Source organism: Macaca fascicularis, chromosome 2, assembly GCF_037993035.2.
Source record: "Macaca fascicularis isolate 582-1 chromosome 2, T2T-MFA8v1.1".
Lineage (NCBI taxonomy): Eukaryota > Metazoa > Chordata > Mammalia > Primates > Cercopithecidae > Macaca > Macaca fascicularis.
In genome coordinates, this window is record NC_088376.1 from 36896173 (window position 1) to 36920466 (window position 24294).

Consider the following 24294-nt stretch of genomic DNA (forward strand, 5'->3'; position numbering starts at 1 on the left):
TGAGATCATTGTACAAGTGCACTGTCACCTAAGGACAGAAGAATGTACAAATGTCACAAAGTGCTACAATTAAAAGTAGACAAAATCCACAGACTTCATAATGATTAATGCTTTGACCCTCCTCCTGCCAAGCCCCATTGCAGAAACTGCTCACAGTGTCCCCAGGGAGGTAGAGCTTGGGTCACTCCCGGCATAAAGCACAGGGAATCACAGCAGGAGGTGAGCCATGCACTGCACACTTTCCTACACAAACCAGAGTTCAGCTGCTCCATAGCTCTACATACTTCAGTATATTCTGAGCTTCATATGTCCTCTTCCTGGAGTGGTATCCACTGCCCTAGGAGTATCCCCACTAATTTTGTGAGATGTTCACCCATCCCTTCCTCCCTTGAGGCAGGGGTTGGAGGCCACTCACCAGTGCTGGCCAAGGTGTACTGGTAGGGCTCGGAGAGGAAGTGTGGGAGGGTGAGGATGAAGGCACCTGCAGCCAGGAAGAGACCCCCGATGCCAATCAGACGTGGACGGTGCACCCGGCTGCCAAAGTAGCTGACAAAGATGATGAGGATGGCATTGCTGATCTGAGAAGAGAGCAGAAAGGCTGAGTGAGACAAGAGGCCCTGTCCTCACCCACCCACAGAGAAGACCTGACCATATCTTATCCAGGAAAACTGGAGAGGGAGGGGGCTGCCCAGTGTCAGCTGGGGCCCAGGCAGAGTTACAATGTCAGCTTTTCCCAGAGAGCTTCACAAGGGGGCAAGCGTAAGCAATTTTGGTTTTCCCTCTGTTATCAGAAACCCTTCTGGGTCTCCATCTTCTAGACCAGACCAAAAGAAGTATCTGAAGATTATGAAAAGCTCAAAACCTAAACTTTAACCATCTTAGAATCAAACCTTTTTGGGAAAAAGCCAAAGAAACCTCCAATCCTGCCTGGCTCCTAGGAATAAAACATGTCCCCTAATTAAACTTGAGAGTTTGTACCTAAAGTTTAGTGCAAAATCCCAGGTTTAATTAGGTACAGATGAAAGGACCCAAGGACCCTGGCTTGGTGGCCAGAATAACAAGCGAGCAACATGCTTATCTCATTTAATCATGAAACAATTCTCATTTTACCTGACAAAACTGGGGCTCCGAATATTAAGTAACATGCCCATGACCATGAGGTTAGGGAGTGGCTTGAACCAGTCTTGCCTGACTCTAAAACACCAAGGCTTAACTAGAGTTGTCTGTCACCTCTTGGAGAACAGGGTTTCTGCCCAAGCAGCTCTGCTACTATCCTGCCCCTTCCCCTGCCTTGGTTTGTTTTCAATTCTGTGAAATGAAGGATAAGAACTAGAGGACCCCAAGGCCCTTCTAGCTGGAAATATGGGTAACTCCATGCTTCTGGTGCTCCCTGGAAGATGTGCTCTCTGAGCCCCACCAGAACCAGGAAAGGGAACTGAAGGCTCCAGCATGGGGAGTAAGGTCTTCAATGGTAAGGGGATGTTGCCAGGCCTTCTGACCACGTCTCCACCAAAGATGGTCCTCTCCTCAGAGCACAGTTCACCTGGACTGGAGGAGCTCTGTAAATCTGCAGCCATAGCCCTGTCTTGTTACACCCCAGTTTCCTCCTGGCTGGAGAAACAGGTGCTGCTGTGTCAGGAAACAGAGGCTAGAGCCTCAGAACACGGCTGTCACTAAGGTCGCCAGTGGCCTCATTGGCAAATGTACTGGTCAATGCTCAGTTCCATTTGACTCAGTTGACCATTTCTTTTTTCCTGAAACACTTCCTTCAGAGTTCCCATGACACCATCTTCTCCTGCTTCCCTTCTCCTGTCTGCTCCTTCTTGGTCTTCTTGGCTTATTCCTCTTTATCTGCCTGGACTCTCAACATTGGGGCCAGAGCTCTGCCCCTAAGTGTCCAGTTCCATGTCTATTTATGCTCTGTGTGTGCTTCTAAGTCCCATAGTCTCAGTTCATCTAAACTCTCACTCCTCTTCCTCCCTCTAAAACTCCAGTCCCCTGTCCTCGTCCTCCTTGTCTCAGTAAATGGCACCTCCATCCTCCCAGTGGCTCACACAAAACACTCGAACATCATCTTGACTTCTCTCACACTCATATGTAATCCATCAGCAAATCCCCTTGGCAGGACCTTCCATAGCCACCTGGAAACCAGTGACTCCTCAACCTCCAATCCTGTCTGAATTACTGTGGCAGCCTCCTAATGGGACCCTGCCTCCATCCATGTCCTGCTACTGTTCATTCTCCACCCAGCAGCCAGAGGGGTCCTGCTGAAGTATCAGACCATGTTCCCTCAGCTCAAACCCTCCAGTGTTAAAAGGCAAAGGCTGTCCCAGAGCCTCCTGAGCCCTACACAGCCTGTCCTCAGTCACCTCTCAGGTCTGCGCTCTTCTGCTCCTCTCCCTCCCTCCATCCAGCCACACTGCCCCCAGCTGTTCTTTGGCCACACCAAAGAACAAAGGCATTCCCCCAGCCCCCTTTGGTTATTGCTGCTCCTTCTGACTTTAGGTCCTTAGGACTCAGTTCTTATCAACCAGATTCAGGCCTCTGCTCAGATTGAATCATCTCATGAAGGCCTTTCTCTGACCTCTTCATTTAAAATACACCCACATCCCCACCACTGTGGCACCGTGTACCTTTTCCCATCCGTGACTTTCTCTGTCTTCATTGCACTCATCATAACCTGATCGACAGTATGTTTTATTTCCATAAATATTATATTTATCCTTAGAATGATATATGAGCAGAGATTTTTGTCTGTTCATTCCTGTTTCCCCAGCACCTAACAGTGCCTAATATATACTTGGTGCTCGTTAAATATTGTTGAAGAAATGAATGAATGAGTAAATGGTAGACATTTTCGGGAGGAGGACATAGTTGCCCGGGAGACCCGTCCGGCATGGCCAAGAGTGAGATGGTTTATGATCTACAGAGAAAGGGGGTGTGAAGGTGTGTGAGGGGCAGCCCCTGCCAAAGGTGGATCTAGGACATCCTGAAGCCCACACCTGGAAAGAGAGTTTGATTCTTCTGCTTCCTAGATTTTGTTTATTTCCTTCTTATTTCCCTATTGCTTTTCATAAAATGATTGTAAATGCCAGATCATATCAGCTATGCTGACTGTGGCTGACTTTGGAAGGCTTGGGTGAGGGTGGGTGGAGGACCCCAAAGGGGCTCTCAGGGAGGAGGGACAGAGGAGAAGCTCTTCCACACTCTCTAGGGGCCTGCACTTGTTTCTCTGTGGGAAGCTGAACCTCCACAGGTGTTATGGCTAATGCCGGCTTAAGACCTTGTTCTCAAACTTTTCTTCAGCCACAGAGTCCCTTTGAAAAAACTGTTTTTCCCTAATATAAAACAAACCCCCCAAATGCAGCTGTTCTGGCTGAGAAGAGGGCCTCAAGACCTCAGTCTCCTCAGCCCTGGAGCAGCCCCTGAAATACTACCATGTACTTGCTGTGAGACTCTTTGAAAGCTATTACAATGCCCACTGTGACATGCCCCTGCCCTTCAACATCTCAAACCAAAGGGGAGTAGGGGCCACTGGTGGGCGGCATGAAGGGTAGGGAGCCTCTAGGGCTCAGCACTGGCCTTTCATAGTGGGCAAGAGAAGCTGCTGCTTCAAGCCAAGTTGCTCCATGTCTTCTCTTGTTAACTAAGTTCCTCCTCCTGCTGCTGGCCTTCTACGCCCAGCCCGTCAAAGGCTTCACATCAACTCCTGGGCCCACAGAAGGCTCTCTGAGACTGGGAGCTGCAGACTGCAGGTTCATGCTTCCTGGAGGTTCGCTGCACACTCCATGACCCAGATAGCCTCACCCTCCCCTTGCACCAGGCCAGGCTCTCTTCTCACATCCCCCTAGGCTTCACACATATACTATACACAGGCAGACACATACGGAGTTGCACATAAATACTCAAACATACACAGACACAGATACACACACACACAGAGGGTTATAAGGTCAGGGGAATGAACTATCTGATGATATTTGCTTCAAATCACGCCCACAGGCATGAGCTGAAGTCAGATTCTTGAAAAGTTCATCTGAGACTCGGAAAGGTGTTACTGGGTGAATTATTTTTATTTTTTGATTGAACTCCATCCCTGGGAAAATAGTAAGCTCTTTCATTGCCTAATCAACCTCCTGTCTTAAGCAGATCCTGCTACAAGTCCTAACTAGCTACTCCCAGCCCATTGAGGAATCCAATTGTTTCTGGGCCCACATTTTTGTTCCAAGCATAGGGTCAACATTTAACGAAAATTTAACCATGGGAGATCACAGATTTGGCTACCACCTGGGCTGAGGTGAAAGAGAATATTCGCCTCATATGCCAGCTCTGACTCTGATTAGTAGCAGGACTCAGAATACTGTGTTGAGAAGGATTCTGAGGCTGTGCATGAACTCAGCAGGAAAGGGACATGGGTAATTAGTGATGCCTGCCAGGGCCACGGAACAGCACCGTAGTGACGCAAATGTCAGACATTTGTTTTTCCTGATGTCCATCATGAGTGAGGACAACATGTGCCAGCGGCATTGCCAAAGTCACAGATCAACATCGATGAGGGTCATTCTGTGTGAACGCAGGGCAGGGACACCAGGGTGCTGTCCTGGAGGAGGAGGCAACCACACAGTCAGGCAGACCTAGTCACCAGGCATCACTAGGAAGCTCAGGATAGCAATACAAGCAGACACACAGAGACACAGGCCCACACGCAGACTGGTACACAGACACACACCTGGCACAGAAAGCAGGGAAGGCACACATATGGGCCTGGAAGCTCAGAGGAGGAGGTCTCAGGCCAGCAGGGATGACTTAGACAGGCTGCAGGACTGTGCGTGTATATGTGCATGCATGTCATATGTGTGAGGAAAGAGCCCATGGTCGGGGGGGCCATGAAGTGAGGGACACCAGTGAAGATTCCAGCAACGTGTGTGGAGGTTGAGACTGGCTGGAGCAGTGCTTGTGAGCAAGAGACTGGAGGTGCGGTAGAGAAGACAGGGATTCACAGAGGAGGCCTTAGCATGCAGCCCTCAGACAGCCCTGGGCTCAGACCCTGGCTGCACCACGCACATGACGGGGCTGACCTGGGTGGAGTACTCAGGCTTTCTGATGCAGGGTTCCTTGTCTGAGAAACGTGACTGTGAAGAGCACCTCCCTGCTAGGACTGTAGAAGGGACTGGCACAGGAAAGTGGTCCTGGGGTCACTGCTATGTGAACCATCAAGAAACGGGGAGGGGTGAAAGAGAAAGCCTTGTTCCAGCAGGAGAAGGCTGGGGAGAGGAGATATCTGCCTTCTTTTACAGTTCTGTTTCGGCCAGAAGCTGCCACGGGACAGAGGCGCAGGCTCTAAGTGACAGCAACGACTTGAATTTCACTAAGTCAAGGGAAGACCTCATGACGCTCCAGAGGAGCAACCGGCTCTGGGGAAGGGACCATTGCCTGCCTCCATCCAGGAAGAGTGGCCCTGGGGAGAAGATGGAAGACAGCCCAGGAGCCCTGTCTCTAGGCTGTGGAGACAGGATGAAGGGGTTCTGCTGCCTCCACTCACTCTCTCTCCCCAGCTTCCAGTGGCTCCTGGCAGGCCCTGCCCTCTGACCTCTTACCTCCTCTGGCTTCTCAGCCCACCCTGTCTTCCTCTAACTTTAATATGCAGTCACTGAGGGATGGCGGGAAATGCGAGGAGGCCATAGAGCTCTGATCTCCTCTGGGAGTCAAGGCCATTAAGAGCTCTGGCTCTTGTGGCCCTCATAAGACAGGAGACGCCTGGGCCCAGGGCTGCTGACCCACCTGAATGCCTGGAGCTTATCCTCCCTGGACTACATATGGAACAGGGGCCCCACAGGCTGGCAGAGTGCACAGAACTCAGTTAGAAGCACAGTTTGAGGGCAGACAGCCCTGCACACCTGGAGCAAGCCACTTGTACTCCTGAGCCTCAGTATCCTTATCTGAACAGAATACCTGCTGGCAAGGCTGCCATGAAGAGGCCCCCAGGTCGGGTGTGGGAGGCTCTCAGCTCAGTACCTGGCACAAGTCAGGCCTCAGGAAATCTGGCTGCTCTTACTGCACCCACTGGATCTTTGCTGTTTCATTTGCTGTTACCCGGCAGAAAGAGATATTGCACCTATGTGCACATCTCAGTCCCCTGTTCCTCTGCTTCTCCTGGATCCTGCAGTCAGAGTGGTACACAAGTGGGGTCTGATGGACCAGAACCTCCTGCTTACCTCATTCAGGCTGGAAATGAGACCCGATGAAGAACTGGAGAGCCCAAAGCGCTTCTCAATGGTGGTAAGGCTGCTCTTGAAGTAGGCGCTGTACAGGAGTTGGCAGAGCTGCAGGAGGCCTTGGCAGAGCACAAACACCTGGGGGAAGAGTGATGGGCACATGAGGTCTCTGGACGACAAGCCCTGGTGCCCTCCCAGCTATCTGTTAGGGGCCCCAGCAGGCTGACCTCTGTTTCCTCGCCTGTTATCTAGAAGCACTCACTTCCCAGGGTCTCCAGGATGAAATGTCACCATTGCAATATTGTGTTGCACCCTGCAGGAAGCATTCCAAAAGTGCTAGCGATTCCTGTTATTACTGCATTCTCATCACTGTTGTGATATGTGGCCCAGTGAAACCACAGGGTGTTGAAGATATGACAGGGTTGGGGACTCATCCCCAAGGGAAGGGCCTAACTGCTCAGCTGAGCATCTTGGATTATTCCCCAACAGTACCACAGTGCTCCCCAGGCTGCACGTTTGCCCTCCTGCTGTGCCCTGTGAGGGCTGAAGGCCACTCCCCACCCAATTCAGACCGCTCTTGGGAGATGAACAAGCCTGAGTCATGTGGATCCATCTCTCTTGACTTGTCTTCCATTCCCGACACCTGTCCTCCAAGGCCCACCTCTAATGCCTCCAGTAAGGCACCATAACGCAATCCCCAAAGCACCTGGTTTGAATGAATGTCCCCGTCCACGTCATCATCTCTTACCAGGACTATCTTGGCCTCTCATCAGGAATGTCTGTGACTGATTGTGCTTGCTGCCTGCTCAATGGATGATCAAGGCCCCAAGGAAGGGACTGAGGCCATTTATCTCCATATCTCGCCTGGCCTCATACCTGGTCCCGGGGTACTGAGTAAATGTGAGTTCCATGGTGGATGGGGACAGATAACACATCAGGGAGGGTAGGAGAAGGGTTTCATGATATCCCCATTTGGCTGCAGGCTGAGCTCTGGGCTCCCCCAGGTTCTCAGCTGTTGTGCTAGTCACCTGATGCTTAGTGTGGACCAGGTCTGGATCTGCCTCTCACTCAACAGAGAAAGCTTAGCCAGAAAGGGTCTTGTCTCTGTCTAGAGACAGAGTTTGGAGGGCATTAGTCTTTAGGGAATGGTCAGAGGAGGAGGATCTGGAGAGGCATCAGAGGTCAAATTGCCTCTTTCCTAGCTCTGACCTGGACCAGGGAACAATTTGGGGTTGGGTGTGCTTTTCCCCCCTCTGTGCCCTGGGTTTTCCCAACCGTGAGGTAACTGGGCTAAGTCAATGGTTCATAACTCAGCTTTGATTCAAAATCACACGGATGAGGAGGTGGGAGTGCCTTTGAAATACAGAGGCTAGGCCCAATCTCAGACCTACTGAATCAAAATCACCAGGAGTGAAGCCACAAATGTGTTATTTGGGAAACTTCTACCAGCAGAGTCTGGGGGGCAACATGGTTTCCAGGCAGTGGGCTAGAGGACTTTTTCTGGCTCTGACCATCTGTGTAAAGGGTAAGATGTGAAAGATTAGAAAAAGAAAAGCAAGGCCGGGCGTGGTGGCTCACGCCTGTAATCCCAGCAATTTGGGAGGCCGAAGTGGGCAGATTATGAGGTCAGGAGTTCAAGACCAGCCTGACCAACGTGGTGAAACCCCGTCACTACTAAAAATACAAAAATTAACTGGGTGTGGTGGCACATGCTTGTAATCCCAGCTACTCAGGAGGCTGAGGCAGGAGAATCTCTTGAATCCTGGAGGTGGATGTTGCAGTGAGCTGAGATTGTGCCACTGCACTCCATCCTGGGCGACACAGCGAGACTCCGTCTCAAAAAAAAAAGGGTGACAGAGCGAGACTCCGTCTCAAAAAAAAAAAAAAAAAGAAAAAAAAAAAAAGAAAAAAAAAAAGAAAAACAATCATAGAAATTCCCTAATCCATAGGAATTGCCACTATAAGGTTGAAGGAAAGACAAGAGCCACAATATAGGTTATAAGTTATAGGAAAGCAGCACAAGACAGTGACAGTGATAGGGATGGGATTTGTCAACATCCTGTCATTTTCCATGGAAACAGGGCACCAAAGCTCACTCGAACCCAGATTGTTCCCTGGTCCAGGCCAGACCTAGGAAAGAGACAATTTGACTTCAGATGCCTTGCCAGATCCTCCTCCTCTAACCACTCCCTAAAGAGTAATGCCCCCAAAGCCTGCCTCTAGACCCCTTCTCTGGACACAATCCATTCTGCACCCGCTCATAGGCAATCCCATTTGCCATAGGATGATGGCCTCCAGTCTCAGGTCTTCACCCAGAACTTTCCCCAGAGTTTTACATGCAGGTCCACCCCACTGTCTGCTGGATGTATGGATGTATCTGCCTGGACACTTGTAGGTCCCTCAAACCAATCATTTACCAAATAGGACTCATCATCTTCCCCCATAAACTGCTCCCCTTTTTCCTTCATTCCCCATCACCTTCACTCAGTTTCCCAAGCCAGAAACCAATACTCCTTCTTGATGTCCCTCCTCCTCACCCTCTGGCGTTTGCCCCCTCCCTGAGCCCCGTGGTCTCTTCTTGGTGTCTCCCACGTTGGAGCCCTGCCTCTTCTCCAGGTGTAAGCCTTGACTCAAGCCCTCACCATCCCTCCTCAGATCACCGCAACAGCCTCTCACAGGTCCCCTGCCTACCCCTCTCAAATCTTCCACCACACCACCCCAGAGGGAGCTTTCTCCAGCACAAACTTTAGCAGGTCACGCCTGAATTAGTCTCTCTCACTGGCGCCCCACTTTCTGTAAGGTAAAAACCAACACTCTAGGAGTGATAGCCAAGATGCTACAGTCCTGGACCCAGCCTGCCTCCATATTTTCTGCTGAGACTGATCGTATTTTGCCAAGATGGCCATACCAATCTCTGCCATCCACATACACCTCTTACAGTGACACTCCCTCGAGGGGTGGGGTCTGTGTTCTCTCCCTCTGAATATGGGCCAATCTTAGCCCCTTGCTTCTAATGAAGAGAAGTGATGCTATGTGACTTCCGAGGCTGGTCCTAAAAGTGGACAAAGAATCTGGCTGGCTCTTTCTCCCCTGGGACCCTGAGTACCCTGACATTACACTGTAGGGAAGCCCAGTCTTCCTTGCTGATGGTGAGGCCACATGTTAATGTTTCACTGATAACTCCGGTTCAGATTTTGGTCTTCAGCCAGTGTCAACCGCCAGACATGTTACTGTGCCAGCCTTCAGATGATTCCAGCCCCAGCCCTCGATGCCAAGCAAAGCAGAAATGAGCTATCCCCAAAGAGCCCTGTACAGATTGCAGATTTGTCAGATTTGTCAGCAACCTAAATGTGGCCATTGTTTTAAGCACTAAGTTTTGGATCGTTCTGGTATGCAGCACTAGACAGCTGTAGCACCTGCTGCCACCTTGCCCTTCAAACACATCAAGGTCACACTCTCGGAGTTCCCCAGAGGCACTGTGTCAGTGCCTTTGCTCACAATCTTCCCCTTCTTTGACTGAATAACTTCCCCTGCCCTTCAGGAGCAGCGTGGGGCCCAGCATGGGGCTCAGTTGTGTGTCTAGTTCAAGGTGGCTTCTAAAAATCCCAGCACCCTGTGCTAACTCCTGTACAGAAGCATCTGAAGGCTTGGCACATGGCTGGTGGCAAGAGTAGCATCTAGCAGAGGAGTGAGGGCTGTCATAACAACTGTGGGAGAGACGAGGGCTGACTGGGGTAGTGGGCTGTGGAGAGGCACCAAATTAGAGGCTCTTGCAAAGGCTGAGTTGACACGGCTGTCACTGATTCAGCGTGAAAGAAGAGAAGGGGCTATGTTTCCAGCCTCAGGGCCAGGAAGAGGGCAAAGCCACGCATGCATGGAAACGGGGGCGGGGGGATGGGGGCAGTGTCCAGAAGGAGGAGCGTATAAGCAGATCAAGGGATCAAGGACCATGAGTTCAGTTTTGGAGCACTTGAGTTTCTGATCATGAGGCTTAGAAAAGACCAGTCTCCCCCATCCAAATTAGTAATGAATTAACAGGAGTGACTAATCACCACCAACTTCCCCAGCTGTCTCATGAGGGGAAGATAGGGATGGTGGGAGAGGAAATTTGTCTCAGATCTTTTCCTGAAACACATGCCTCTAAGTACAGAAACTCCCCCACTTTCTCCTCCCAGCTACGGGGTGAAAGACTCCAGCCAGAGCTGGCTCCTTTCCACATCCCCCACCCCCTCACAGAGCCAATCTGGCCACCAGCTGTTGGCCCCTGCAAGCCCTGTCAGGTCTGGGTGCCTCATGGGGTCCCTGGCAGAGGTGTTCGTATATATCTGGGCCCCTCAGTTCCAGTGGATATGGAGAGGGATCAGACTGATGGCTGCAAGGTAGAAAAGGGCAGGGAGAAAAGGCAGGGAAAAGGGAAGTAAGTTGATGGATGATTCTATCAGGGTCACTCAGGGTCACAACCATCTGGCCCCATATACTGAGCTTATGTGATGGGAGCATGACCTTGGCTGCTCAGACTTACCATATACCTCCTACATGGCCAGCATGAGACACAGCAAGGAACACTCGACACCGTGCAGATAAAACAAAAGTGTATCCCTCGAGGAGGACACGGGTTCAAGAGTATATGGAGATGCATTGGTGGGAGTAGGAAAAGGTTTGCTAGTTGGGTTGCAACCTACCCTTCCCCATTATTTAGGCAATAAAGTTTTACAGTTTTTGATTATTTGAGTTTTGGAGTCAAACAGGTCTAGGTTCAGGTCTTGACTTTGTAAGCCACAGTGTGACCTTTGGCTACCAACTGGGTCTCCTTGAGCAGCAGGTTTTCCTATTAGCAAACGGAAATTATGGTAACACCTGAGTTGCGAGGCTTGCACCACAGAATGTTGCAGGCCCCTGTCACCTGCCCGGCACACACCCTGCCTGGTGAGCGCTCCACATCCTGGAGGGATATTCAGTAATTTGAGGCTTCCTCCACTCCCTCTTCTTGCCCTCCGAGTAATTTAACTTCCCGGTTGCTTTCAGTTCTCCTATAGTCTGAGAACTCTAGAATAGAATTTCTCACAATGTGTTACACAGAACATCACTTGCTTAAGATGCTCTAGGCCAAAACAACTCCCTGGAGAAAAAAAATTGGAAAACATAACATGCTACAGTCCTCCCTCATGAATATGTGCAATCACATTAGCATATTAAAGGTTCTGAGTTCCATAGTAAAGACCTAGTTAATGTTGTTTAAGCCAACTTTTCCATGCACCTTTAACTATGTAACTCCCCATCCACACACACACATCACCACTACTTTATAATAGATGCTAGCACTCTCCAGAATACACTTTATGGAAAGATAACATGTGCCTTTTAGAAAACACCTTTGGTAGAATTTGAGTCTTGCAATTTCTTCACAAAAGGAAAAGAAAATAAAGATGGATTACATGGGCTGCGTCATCTTCTTTAAAATGGTATATACCATCATTTTCTATCTCCTCACTCCACCTTTTTTCTTTACTCGGCAGGTATTGCTTCCCCAAATTACATCATGCATTTTATTTCTCATTTATTGACATTTTCTCCCACCAGAATAGAGACTTCATGGTGGAAATACAATGTGTGTTTTTTAGAACAAATCCACAGTGCATGAAATGATGCCCAGTTCGTAACTGGAGCTCAATTGTTGTCAAATGAACAATATGTCTGTGAAGCACTCTAAGTGATAAGCCCAAGCTCCAGAATATACATCCACCACAGTAGCCATTCTGGGAGGCTGCAGATTTGTTCCCATGGTCTGTCTTCAATCATTTATACATTGCTCCTTTGGTGCTGCTTTTGATCAGTCTACAAGCCACACAATTTACAAGGCACAAAACAGCATTTGTCAGTTCAGCTGCCCTACTTACTCACTTGGCTAAACCCAAACTAAAATAAGATTTGCAGTCATGTATGAAGGGACTTTCCACTGTGATGGAAACATTCTACATTTTAATTTTGTGGTGGTATTTATACAGGTTTATACATTTGTCAAAACTCAACAAACATTTAAAGTGTGTGCATTTTATTATATGTAAACTAGATACCTCAATCAAGTTGGCTAAAGAAGAAATTCATTTGAAAAAAGATTTGCAACCATGAGGTATTCAAAATAATGTTCTGGGACTTTGAAGGAAATTCGACAGTTTTTTTTGTTTTTGTTTTTGTTTTTTTAAATTATGAGCATTGGCAATGTCATTGGAATACCTTTGTTTATTCAAGAGGCCTACTTTGACAGGTTCAAAACCCAGGTAAATATCTAGGTTTGTGTGTGTGTGCTAACCTAAACATCTAGGTTGACAAGGGCTCTGTGTGTGTGTTAAGGTAAACACATCACTTGAGACACATCTTATAGAAGGAAGCTGGCAGAGAAACCCCACGGAGGACGAGCAACATTCTTGCAGGGCAGGGAGGGCAGGAGGCACTCAGGCTTCTAACTGTCACGGCCATACTCACGACAGCCTCATTCATTCTCCGATCCTAACAAAAATAAAGAGGAAGGAAGCGCAGAAACTGGAGTGGCCATGAAGATCTTTAATAAAGAGAGAACTTTTTACCACCTGTGTCAAAGAGCTAAGAAAGGCTAAAAAGCTACTGAGATGCAAGGTAAAGTTGGGGGTGTGCGGGACTTGGCCCAAGCCACGCTTCAGTGATGTAAGTGAGATGACCATGGCAGATAAGCCACAGGACAAGGAGGGAGGCCCCCATAGCTCAGGAGGAAGGAGAAAGCATCAAAGGACAGTCTAGACATGGCTTTTTTGATCTACATGTTCATGCCTCTCTTTTCCAAACTAAACATTGGAACTATGATCTAACCATTTTTAGGTCACAGTGGCATCTAACCGTGATTATAGCAACACCCGCGGAAGGTCTGAAGTGTGATCCCCATAGGGTTATTACCTATTTAATGACTGACTGTGCTGTCAACCCACTCCGATGTTTTCCACACAAACCCCAGGGAAGGAAAACTAGAAAATTCAAATGATGTCTCATGTCCATGTAAACCCCCACCCATCTCCATTGTGAATGGACTTCCTCCTCAGCCAGAGTACTCTTAAAATTTAACCTGAAAGACTGGTTCAGGTCTCAACAGGATGTGGGGGTCAGACAGGCCTCATTATACCTCTCTGGCATTAACATCAACACAGACCTGAAGTCTAATAAGAAACATGTAGAATCTATTCTCTCTGAAGCCAGCCGGCTACCTGGAGGCTTCATCTGGCTGATAAAACTCTAGTTTCCACAACCTCTTATCGCAACCCAGACATTTCCTTTCTATTGTTCCCACGTCTTTAGATAAACTCAACCAATGTCAATCAGAAAATTTTAAATCTACCTATAAACTGGAAAGCTTCCCCCACCCCACCCACCACCACCTCGAGTTGTCCCGCCTTTCTGGACCAAACCAATGTATTTCTTAAATGTATTTGATTGAAGTCTCATGTCTTCCTAAAATGTATAAAACCAAGCCGCATCTCAACCACCTTGGGAACATGTTCTCAGGACCTCCTGAGGACTGTGTCACGGGCCGTGGTCACTCATATTTGAAGATATTTGAAGAATAAATCTCTTCAAATATCTTACAGAGTTTGACCCTTTTCATCGATATCCACTAGGATGCGACTTCTCTGAGGTGATTCCATGTACTGAAAGAGTCCAGGAGTTGGAGGAAAACCATTCAGGGCAGGAGACAGGGCTGGACTGAGATACACAGCCGGTGACCTCCCAGTTTGAAACAACTGCTTCTGTCCCTAAATGGCAGCTATCTGCTTTCTCAAACAGGACTCTGACAGGGCAATCTGAATGAAACAATTCTTCCAAGGAAGGAAGAAAGGAGGAAGGAAAAGGGAGAAGAAAAGAACAGCACAGAAAAACCTTATTCTCACCCCCACCAGGTATAAACCAAAAAGAAAATTCTAAGTATTCCCCCTCACCACCCCAACCATCTGAATGGACTTCCTCCTGGTCAGGACACTCTTAACCTGAGACACTGTTTCAGGCCATGATGGGAAGTGAGAGTATAATGAGGTGACGTGACATGCCTCATTATATCTCTCTCTCCAGCATTGACATTGACACAGTCTTTAAGCCTGGTAAGAAACATTTTACAACCTATTCCCTCTGAAGCCTACTACTTGAAGGCTTCCTCTGCAAATAAGAACTTGGGTCTCCATAATCCTTTATCTTAACTTTACCCAGACTTTCCTTTCTATTGGTCTCAGGTCTTTAGGTAAACTCAACCAGTTGTCAATCAGAAAATTTTTGAATCTAACTATAGGCTGGAAGCCCCCACTGCAAGTTGTGCCGCCTTTCTGGACCAAACCAATGTATTTCTTGAATGTATTTGATCGAAGTCTCATGTCTCCCTAAAATGTACAAAACCAAGCTGCACCCCGACCACCTTGGGCACACATTCTCAGGACTTACTGAGGGCTGTGTCACAGGCCATGGTCACTCACATTTGTAAAGTATTTGAAGCGATGTATTTGGAGCCAGAGTTTGACTCTTTTCATTGACAACAGGATGCAGGGAGGGAGAGTTCGGGTGCTGAGGGCCATGCTGCAGTTCTCTGAAAGAGGGAGGGGCATCCAGGTGCTGCTGGCTTTAGTCCCTCCCAACCTCTGAAAGTGAATTTGGCCTCAGGGGACATTCTGCTCCTCTGCTGTCTAGGCCGAGCTGACAGCATACCAGACAGGTGGGAACACCTGAGACAGGAGAACAGAGTCTGGAGACAAGGAACTTAAGGCTAGTTTGTGCTAACTTCCTCAAAAAAAAAAAAAAAAAAAAAAAAAAACCACCAAGGTCTGGGGGCAGGGAGTCTAATGCCAATTAACACAAACTTCCTAAAGCTAAAGCAAAAGGGAAAACCCCATCTCCCTACTCTGAGTAACAAAGGATCAAAGGCTACTCTCCTTGCGGCGCTCCCACTTCCACCACAACTCAGATGGAAAAGGAGAGTGCCTTGGATTGGCCAACAGGCCCAGCAGGGACCTTCCCTTTATCTACATAAGATGCCAATTCACCTCAGCCTTTAATTAGTCACAGGCCAAATTCTTCATCCAGACAAAGGAAAGAACTTCAAATGGGTACTTAAAGCCCAGAAAACTTCGTAACTGGGCCTTTGAGCTACTTGCTAGGGCCCACTCCCACCCTGCGGAGTTCTTTCTTGCTTTAATAAATTCCTGCTTTCACTGCTTCACGCCTGCGTTTCATTCCTTCGGTACTTTGTTTCTGCATTTTGGTCAATTCTTTGTTCAAAATGCCAAGGACCCGGACAACTCATAGTCAAGACCCTCCAGTGGTAACACCCCTCTGAGACTGACACCTCTCTTGGGAAGAAGCATAACTGCACAACCACACTGACAGGCCCCCTGGATTTGAGCAACAGTGGACAGGCATCCAGTCCTCCCATTCCACAGTTAACTGGAACCCACCTATGGAATTAAAATCAATTTACATTTCTTTCCACATTTTATTTTTTTTAAATCAGTGTAACACGTGCATATGTTTAAAATATCAAGTAGTGTGGAAGAGCTTAGAATGACAAAGCCCCGCTCTGCACTCAGGCCAGCCCACCACCAGTACTGCAGGTTGGGAACAACCATCTCTGCTTTTAGTTTTTAGTTTCTCTGTTGATGACATCCACACATCTCAAAATAATACACTTGTTCTGCAGTTTCTTGACTTACCATTTTATGGTGCCTGTTACTATAGAAGAGGATTTAGCACACTTATACTTGCAATGCTCCCTTCTCCCTACTCCTCCCAACTTTTAATAGTTCTATCAGTATCTTTATTATCAGATCACTTTGTGGGAGGCAAACTGGGAGCCAGAGGAGCAAGGGCTTCCCTCCTGGGCACAAACCTTTACAGTGTCTGATAGTTCCGTTAATTCTAGGAGAGAAGGTTGCTTGTGTTTTCTGTGGGGTAAAGCGCTGTTCTATCTTAATCCCTTAATCCCACTTCTCCTTCTGCCACATTCGCCAATTCTAAATCTGTTGCCTCTCTGGGCTGTGCCAAGCCTGCGGGCTCCCTACTTCTGCAGGCCCCGTGCACGCAGTTGACCACCTGTCTTCCTCCATTCTATTTCATCCATCAACACTTCCCAACCACTGTCCACCCTGCTAAAATTATTGAAATCTTTCATCAATTCATAGTCTCTCTCCTTCTTCAGTTTTTTGTCATTGATTTTTCTCCTTTTTCTTCAGTAGTTTCACTATAATAAAGGTGTCAGGGAAGAGGGGAGACAAATGTGTTCAGTCGGCCATCTTGAATCATAAACCAATCTATTTCCTGGTGCTAAACCTAGCAGACAAATCATTTTGTCCCCAGTTTTTCAATGGGAAAGAGAAAGGCTTCAAGAAATATGTGCTTGTCAGTAGACTAGGCTATCAAACCAAAAAATATACCAAATCCTTCCTCTCCTCCCACTATACTCATGAGTCTTGATACCACCTTTATTTTACTAAGTCTTCCAAAATGGCTGGTGTGTCTCCAACAGATGGCAGGTGGTCTGAGGGTGGTGCTGGCTCTGGGTGTATGCCCATCTCCACTGCTCCATTGCACTGTCTCCATTCACACAACTCATTCTTGGTCCTGGCTGGCAGTTCTCCTCACCTGGGAGGTGAGGCTTGGGGCTCAAGAGGCCCTAATGCAATAAAGATAAAGAAGTGAACTCAGAAGGGTGACTCCTGGCTACTTCCCAGTGTCATCAGACATGCAGGCATCTGGCCAAGCATAGTGGCTCACGCCTGTAATCCCAACACTTTGAGAGGCTGCAGTGGGCAGATCATCTGAGGTCAGGAATTCGAGAACAGCCTCGTCAACATGGTAAAACCCCATCTCCACTAAAAATACAAAAATTAGCCAGGTGTGGTGGCAAGGGCCTGTAATACCAGCTACTCAGGAAGCTGAGGCATGAGAATCGCCTGAACCTGGGAGGCAGAGGCTGCAGTGAGCCAAGATCGCACCACTGCACTGCACCAATGCACTCCTGGGTGACAGAGCAAGACTCCACCTCAAAAACAAACAAACAAACAAAAAACTGCAGGCATCTGAAGGTGGGAAGGGCTTCTAGGTTGGCTTCTCGGAAGTGCATCTGAAAGACCCTCAGAGCTGAAGCAGGGAGTAGGATCCTTCTCCCTGCCCCCAGCCCCTAAAATGAAGGAAGCAAAGCACAAGTCCAATGCATTCTAGAATAAAAGCCCTCCATCAGCGGTAGGCCTGCTCACCCCTCCTGTCCCTTCTGCAGGGTGTGGCTGTGAATCCAAACCATGGCCCAATGCCCCAAAGGAGAATGACTCTTTCAAGAAGTGATTCAGGAAATCCAGTATTTTCCCACGCAGGAAGAATGCCTGCACAAGATAAAGTTCAGAGATTTAAAATAGTCAGCCTGGGGTCAAAGTTGGTGATATTCCTCATAGCAATGACAAAAGGTATCTTTAGTATTATTCATTTTATTATGAATTAGAAAAAGCCTTTGCTAAGACATGGTCCTGCGGGTCATTGGAGATATAAAAATCAGAACAATCTAGGAAGAAACACATAGATTTCCATCGCAGCTTCCTTGTTCCTTAAGAGGGGAGTAGCCAGGCTGTGGAGCTGGGCCTGAGACCCTGCCTGGGAGGGGAGGCTGCAGGGGGCTGGAGGAGCCAGACCTCCAACAGATCTCTCACTGCTCGGTGTAACTCTTTTCCTTTCTTCTCTCCTGAGTCCCCTTACCAGCCTTTACTGCCCACAAAGTTGACCTTACTGTTTGGCAGAGTTCCCCAATATGACTGAGCAAAGGCACCCTCTGAGGCCTAATGAGAACAGCCTCTGGGAGGACTGGCACATCTGTCCTCAGTGGAGGCCACGGGAAACCACAACAGGCACAGAGAAGCAAACTGCAAGGTGGATTCTCTTTCCACCTTTAACACTGCCTGGGGGACTCTGGTTAAGGGAACTCTCTGAACAAAGTCTTGACTGAATTGGACCTGACCAGGATCTCTTGACCAGTTTTTTAGGTTAGCATACTCAACTTCAACAAAAATCTCACTTGAAGGTCATCATATAAGATACAATTTAAATGGACACTGGAAATGCCAATCTGCATAATTTTGTAGTGTTTTGTTGTTATTTTGTATTTTTGCACCTTGTGTTATTATGAGCTTAAAAAAGCCTTTGATAAGAGAGGCTCCTGGGGGCCCTTGAAAGGACAAAGGTCAAGACAATCTGAAAAAGAAACAGATTTCTACTGCAGCGGCCTTGTTTGAAGGAAGATAGAGCACAAGAAAGGGAGGTAGACAAACTTCTTAGCTCCTAATAACACCAGTCATCCTAAAAAGCTTTGTATTGTGGTTGTGATAGGGACAGGAGGCAGAAAAATTCCATGCAGGCAGAAGAGGGCAGGTCCCTGGCGAGGGCCCCACCCTCAAGCCTGGAACTGTGGCCCAAAGTGAGAACTTACATTCCTGTTTTCCGACTTGAATGTTGCCTTTTCCACAACCACCCATGGCCCGCCCTGCACCCCCATCCTGAGCCCATAAAAACCCCAGGCTCTGCCAGCAGAGGGAGGAGAAACAGCAGGACATCAGAGACTATGGTTGGATGTTAGAGAGAAGCCTCTTGACTTCAGAGGGACAGTCTGACAATGTACCTTCGGAGAGGTGTCCGTCCAGGGACAGCTGGACTCCAGGGAAGATTACCTTCCTGCTCCCTTTTCAGCTTCCCTTCCAGCTGAGCCACTTTCACTGGCTGTTAAATCCCCCGCATTTACCATCTTCAATTCGTTCGTGCCACCTTATTCCTCTTGGACACTAGACAAGAATTTGGGTGTCACGAGTATGGGTGCAAAAGGCTGTCACACTGACCCTCCACTAAGCTGTTAATACTTAAGCCATCCGTGGACAGGCTAAAAGGGCACTGTAATATTCCTTCTGGGGCTTCAGGGGTCATGGGCACCCCACCTCCAGGTGCTGCCATGGGGCCCACAAGGAGTTTTGCTCCTGCTGGAGCCCAAAAACGCTAGCCCCAGCTGTTGCACCTGCTGACCTGTGCTCCCCATCCACAAGGAGTGGAACACAGTGGACTTGAGTGAATGGAGTTCATCCTTGCCAGTGCCGAAGCGACCAGCTAGGTCCAGCGCCTGTGCACTCCAGTTCCTGCCCGTGAAGGGGTAAGGGAAATATCCTGCTTCAGTTGTTTTGTGTTGTGTTTCTTTCCTAATGGTGCCCTATTCAAAGCTCAGTAGTAGGAATGGAGCATGTGGATAGCTGGAGTGGTGAGGTCTGTGAAAGAAGGTGAAAGGGAAGCTCCCAAGTGAAAGATTGCCCCACGGCAGGGGGCCAGGGGTCTGGGCTTTAGATACCATAGATTGAAAAAAAATTCTGGAAGAGAGGAAACAAGCATGTGAGACAAGATGAATTTTCCAGGTCAGCTGGAAGCCTGGTTTCCCAGAAAAAGAAACACTTCAGAACATAATTATCACGGATATTTATGTAAATATGTGTCCAATTTCTTCTTTAGAAATTTTCCAATTGATTTTTTTTTTAAGCCAGAAACATTTTCATCAAGTGCCATCTTGTCTTTCTGGAAAGTTGGCAGTAATTTGTTAGGTTGAAAAGAACCTGCCTTGCATCCATTTATGGCAGGAATAGGACATTCAGACCTATTAGACATTATTCAAACATCAATATGGAAACTTCACTATTTTATATTCTTCCTACTCTGTTCTGATAATAGGATGGGATGTCAATATTTTTTCTTGCATCCTGGAAGAGTTTGAAGATTAAGCCCTTCTCTTCCTGCCTTCAAGGAAAGAGAAGCTAGTTTTTCAGAGTGAGAAAGTGGGGTTTGGGGATGTGGTATCAGAAGAGCTAGGATGTTAGAAGCTGACCCCAAGGAATCTGGTCAGGAAAGGAGTGACCCCACAGTCCAAGAAGGTTGGGTGATGGCTGCAGGGAAGCATGGGGGGCGTTTATTTCCTTCACATCAACTCATTGATTTACTTATTTCTGTCTCCCCACTTGTCACTCTTGGTCACTCTGTAGTTTCTGTGTCTGACTGACTATCTAGGATATAATAAATGTTTAATAAATATTTGCTGAATAAAGTTAATCCTCATATCAGCCCTAAGAGGTCCATGTGATCCCTTTTGTTTACAGATGAGGACACTGAGGCTCAGGGCAGAGTTGGCAAATAGTAGCAGGCTACTGATGCCAAATCCATCACCTTGCTCCACCATGCTGCCTGGGGTGAGCGGGAAGGTGCAACTGAATTGTTTTTACCAAGACTGCCAGTTATCTAAGTGCCATGTCCAGTGGGCCCTCCAACAATGGCTTTACCTATCTTCTGCAGGGTTCCCCTTGCCATTTGTGATGTCACTTGCTGTCCCTGTGTTCTAGCTCTCTCTCTCTCTGACTGTTCCTTCTTTGAAATCCTTGTGGCAGCCTTCTTCCTTCTCCCCACCTGATGTTGATGGTGTCTGGGTTGTGTTGTTAGTCCTGTGCCCATCTTCCCACATGCCTCCCATGGGCGCCCTGCTCATGCACCCTGTGGGGATCCAGGGCTTCACACTGAAGTCTGCTAGGCCTCATATCAAACTTCATCCTACACATTTCAACTCTGATTTCCCCTCAGTTCCTCAAATCCATGCCCCCAACCACTGTCTCCGCCCCATTCCAGTTCTTGCCCTGCCCTGCTTCTTCCAACTCCAAACCAAGTCCCAAGTCCACTCTGCACGCTCCACCTGCTTGGTCACCTCCAGTCCAGGTCCCAGTAAGCTCTCACCTGGCCCACTATCATGACTTCCTACCTGTTTCCTACACCCACTCTTTTCTTCTGATCTATTCTTTAACCAACAGCCAGAGTAATCTTTCAAGAACTTTACTGACATATAACACTCATCTTTTAAAAATGCATACATCATAAGAGTACAGCTTGAAACATTTCACAAGCTAGGTACACTCGAGGGACTGGTATCCAGATCGAGAAAGAGATCATCAGCTTCCCAGAAACCCCTAGAGCCCCTCTCAGTCACCACACACCTCCACCTCCAGGGGAGCCCGTCTTTTGATTCTAACAGCAAAGATGAGTTTGCCTGTTTTGTACTTTATATAAATAGAATCATATAGTACGTCGGCATGATCTTCAAAAATGGAGATCAGAGCCTGTCACAGCCCTGTAAAAACCCTACAGTGGATTCCCCCCACCTCAGATTAAAATTCAGGCAAAGCACCTCCAGCCCTCCCAATGTCGCTGAGCTCCCCACCATCATGGCCACCTCTCCAGTACCAAGCTACCTACATCATTGCTTGAAAATAAGCAGTAGAAATCTGTAGCTGAGTGGAAAATGCATGGCCCTCCTCAGGTGATGTTTTGTCTCAGAGTCTTTGTGGGTGGAGGCCATCCCTTCTGCCTGGGGTGAGCTTCCACTTATCCGCCTTCCTGCTGGTAAAGAAAGTCCCTCCTGTTACCCGGTCTCTATTGTCCCTTCAGGGCACTGAGCCCAGATTGCGATTACAACCACCATGAGTGTTTTGGGCCCCACAGCAATCCTGTCACCCAGGACACACCTGTTGTGCCAGCAAGGCAGAGGAGGGAAATGACCAGAGAAGCAAGGAGTAATCCTCTCCACAAACAATGACAAATGATTTCAGAAGAAAAGAATAAATGTCAGTGAATGACCCCATTGGTTACGTAGGCACTCATAAGCCATAAGTGAGTAAATATAAAATTAACAAATTGGGTTGTAAATTCATTGTAGAAACAGGCATTTTCCTTCTATTGTATCCATTTATCTCCCCCCATATTTCTGCAGGAATAGTAAGTTATTCAGCAAGCCCTTGTCGATATTTTAGGGCCAGCTCCATACCAGAGCTCCCAATACAACCATCTCCATTTGGAGAATGAGAGCCAGTTTTGACTCTTGGCCTTTTCAAGGTTTTTCTGTAGCAGACAAGAGACTAGAGACTCACCCCTCTGTGCAGTGAGGAGGAGACGGTGTCCCTGGGGCTGGTGGTGAACAGCCCGAGGAGGTTTCATCAAGAACAAGTTAGTGCCCTGGCAGGACAGGGAAGGAGCCCTCATCTGGGGGAACCTCTGCCCGGGGGTGGCCTGGGCCCGCCCATCACCTTTGGCAGCAGCTGCTCCAAGAAGACCTCCCGACAAACCACAACACACCCGGCCTGTTCAAAGCCACAGTGGGGGTCTAAGAACAAAGCTTCGAGAGTCTGTAATCAGACCCAAAACAACAGATGCTTAGAAGCAGGACGGGCAGGCTGCCCACCCCCATGAGAGCAGAAGGTAGGACGGACGTGCATGGATGCCTGTCGGCTCTCCCCAGTGCTCCGCTCTGACAGTGGAATTGCTCCTGAGGCTACGGCATTCCAGAGTCACACATGCTACAGACAGGCTAGCTTAGCCTCTGGCTGAACCTCATGACACTGGGACACTGGCAGAGGCGGCAGCTCCCAGCCTGCTGCTGGCAGACACGCCTTCTGGCATGGGAACATTCCCACACCCCAACCTGGTCACCCTGGCATTCCCCTGCCTGCCGAGAGATCTAGGATTCATGACCACAGGTTGTCTTCCAAGACTCCATCATTCCAAAAGTGATGAGCAGCCCCCTGAAAATTGGGTCCCGTATATAGCAAGTCTTTGGCAGCCAGGATAAAGTGGTCAAATAAACAAAAGAAAAACCCAGTGTGCAACACAGTCGGTTCCCTCCACACAGGAAAATCGCACACTTCTGTGGTCACTCCTCCCAGTTTTTCTGGTGGCAGGTAGAAGGATGGCAGCACGAGAAGGCTTTGTCCAAGATTCAAATCTCTCTGTCCTATGGGATACTTCCAGAGAAAGTCCTCCCTAAGTGCTAAGCTCTGAGCACAATTCCAGATCCCACTTGACCTCCTGTGGATCATAAGAGGGTCACATAACCCACCGTCTTGGCTTACAAATGATCAAGAACAAAGTACCAAAGATACAGACCTGAAGGGCCACATCTCCTGGAGATGTCCACGTCCATCCTCACCACGCCTTGGGGTCCTCCACTTCCCTCCCCAGAGTGTCTCTCACCTCCAGCCCTGAAAGCAGTCCCCAGCACTCTTTGCTATGATCCCCACGACTGGTCTCATACCTCTCTCCACCCTACTCCCTCTGCCTCTTCAACTCAAAGCAAAATGCTGAGGACATTCTCTGCCCCTAGTCTCCTTGCTGTGTATCACAGGCCAAATCATGCCTCCCATAAAGATATGTGGCAGGTTTAACCCCAGTACTCATGAAAGTGACATTATTTGGAAATAATAGGGTTTTCACAGATGTAATCAAGTTCCCATGAGACCATGCTGAAATCAAGTGGGCTCTAATCCATTGCCTGGCATTCTTACAAAAAGAGGAAATTTGGATACAAAGACACACAGGGAAGAATACCATTTGACAATCAAGGCAGAAGTTGGAGTCGGGTGTCTGCAAGCCAAGGAACACCACGAGTTTCCAACAACCGCTAGAAGCGAGGAGAGAGTGCTGGAATAGGTTCCCCATCAGAAGGAACCAACTCTACCAACACCTTGCCTTTGCACTTCTAGTCTCTAGAACTGTGAGAGATTCCATCTCTGCTGTTTTAAGCCACCAAGTTTGTGGTATTTTTTAAATGGCAGCTCTAAGAAATGAATATCCAGGCCAGAACTCTGGCCTGAAGGCAAGGGTAAGGGCATGGGCTTTGTTGAGAGACCTGAGTTTGATTCTTGACTTTGCTCAGTATTACAGACAGTAAAATGACAGGCAAGTTACACTACTTATATTAAGCCTCAGTATCCTCACCTGTGAGGTGGTGATAACAGTAGGGTCTATGAGCGGCTGTCTAGGAGTGTTTGGAGACATTGTAAAGCCCTAGCTCACAGCCTTGCTCACAGTGCCGGGGAGGCGCTGGCTGTCTCATGCCAGGGATCGCTCATCAGAAAACCTGCCTTCAGCAAGAGCTGCTCCCTGCTCTATACGGGCCGGCTCCAGGAGGTGCACAGCTGCAGCAGGAGACACGCCATGGGATCCCCTTGTTCCGTGGCAGAATCCTGTC

The 24294-nt window shown here is 48.3% G+C and overlaps 1 protein-coding gene across 3 annotated transcripts in view; it reads right to left on the minus strand.

Moving 5' to 3' along the window:
* SLCO2A1 (solute carrier organic anion transporter family member 2A1) overlaps positions 1 to 24294 on the minus strand; it is a 97550-nt gene that overhangs the window by 48871 nt on the left and 24385 nt on the right. For 2 of the 3 annotated variants that reach the window (XR_012430707.1, XM_045386971.2), the window contains exons 2-3: positions 6216 to 6353; positions 416 to 578 (exon numbers count right to left, since the gene is read on the minus strand). Coding sequence is in view for 1 of the 3 variants with exons in the window: in XM_045386971.2 (XP_045242906.1) it covers positions 416 to 578; positions 6216 to 6353 (301 nt within the window). In the remaining 2 variants the exon portion in view is untranslated. The remainder of the gene's footprint in view (positions 1 to 415; positions 579 to 6215; positions 6354 to 24294) is intronic. The other variant, XM_074031057.1, reaches the window with a different exon arrangement.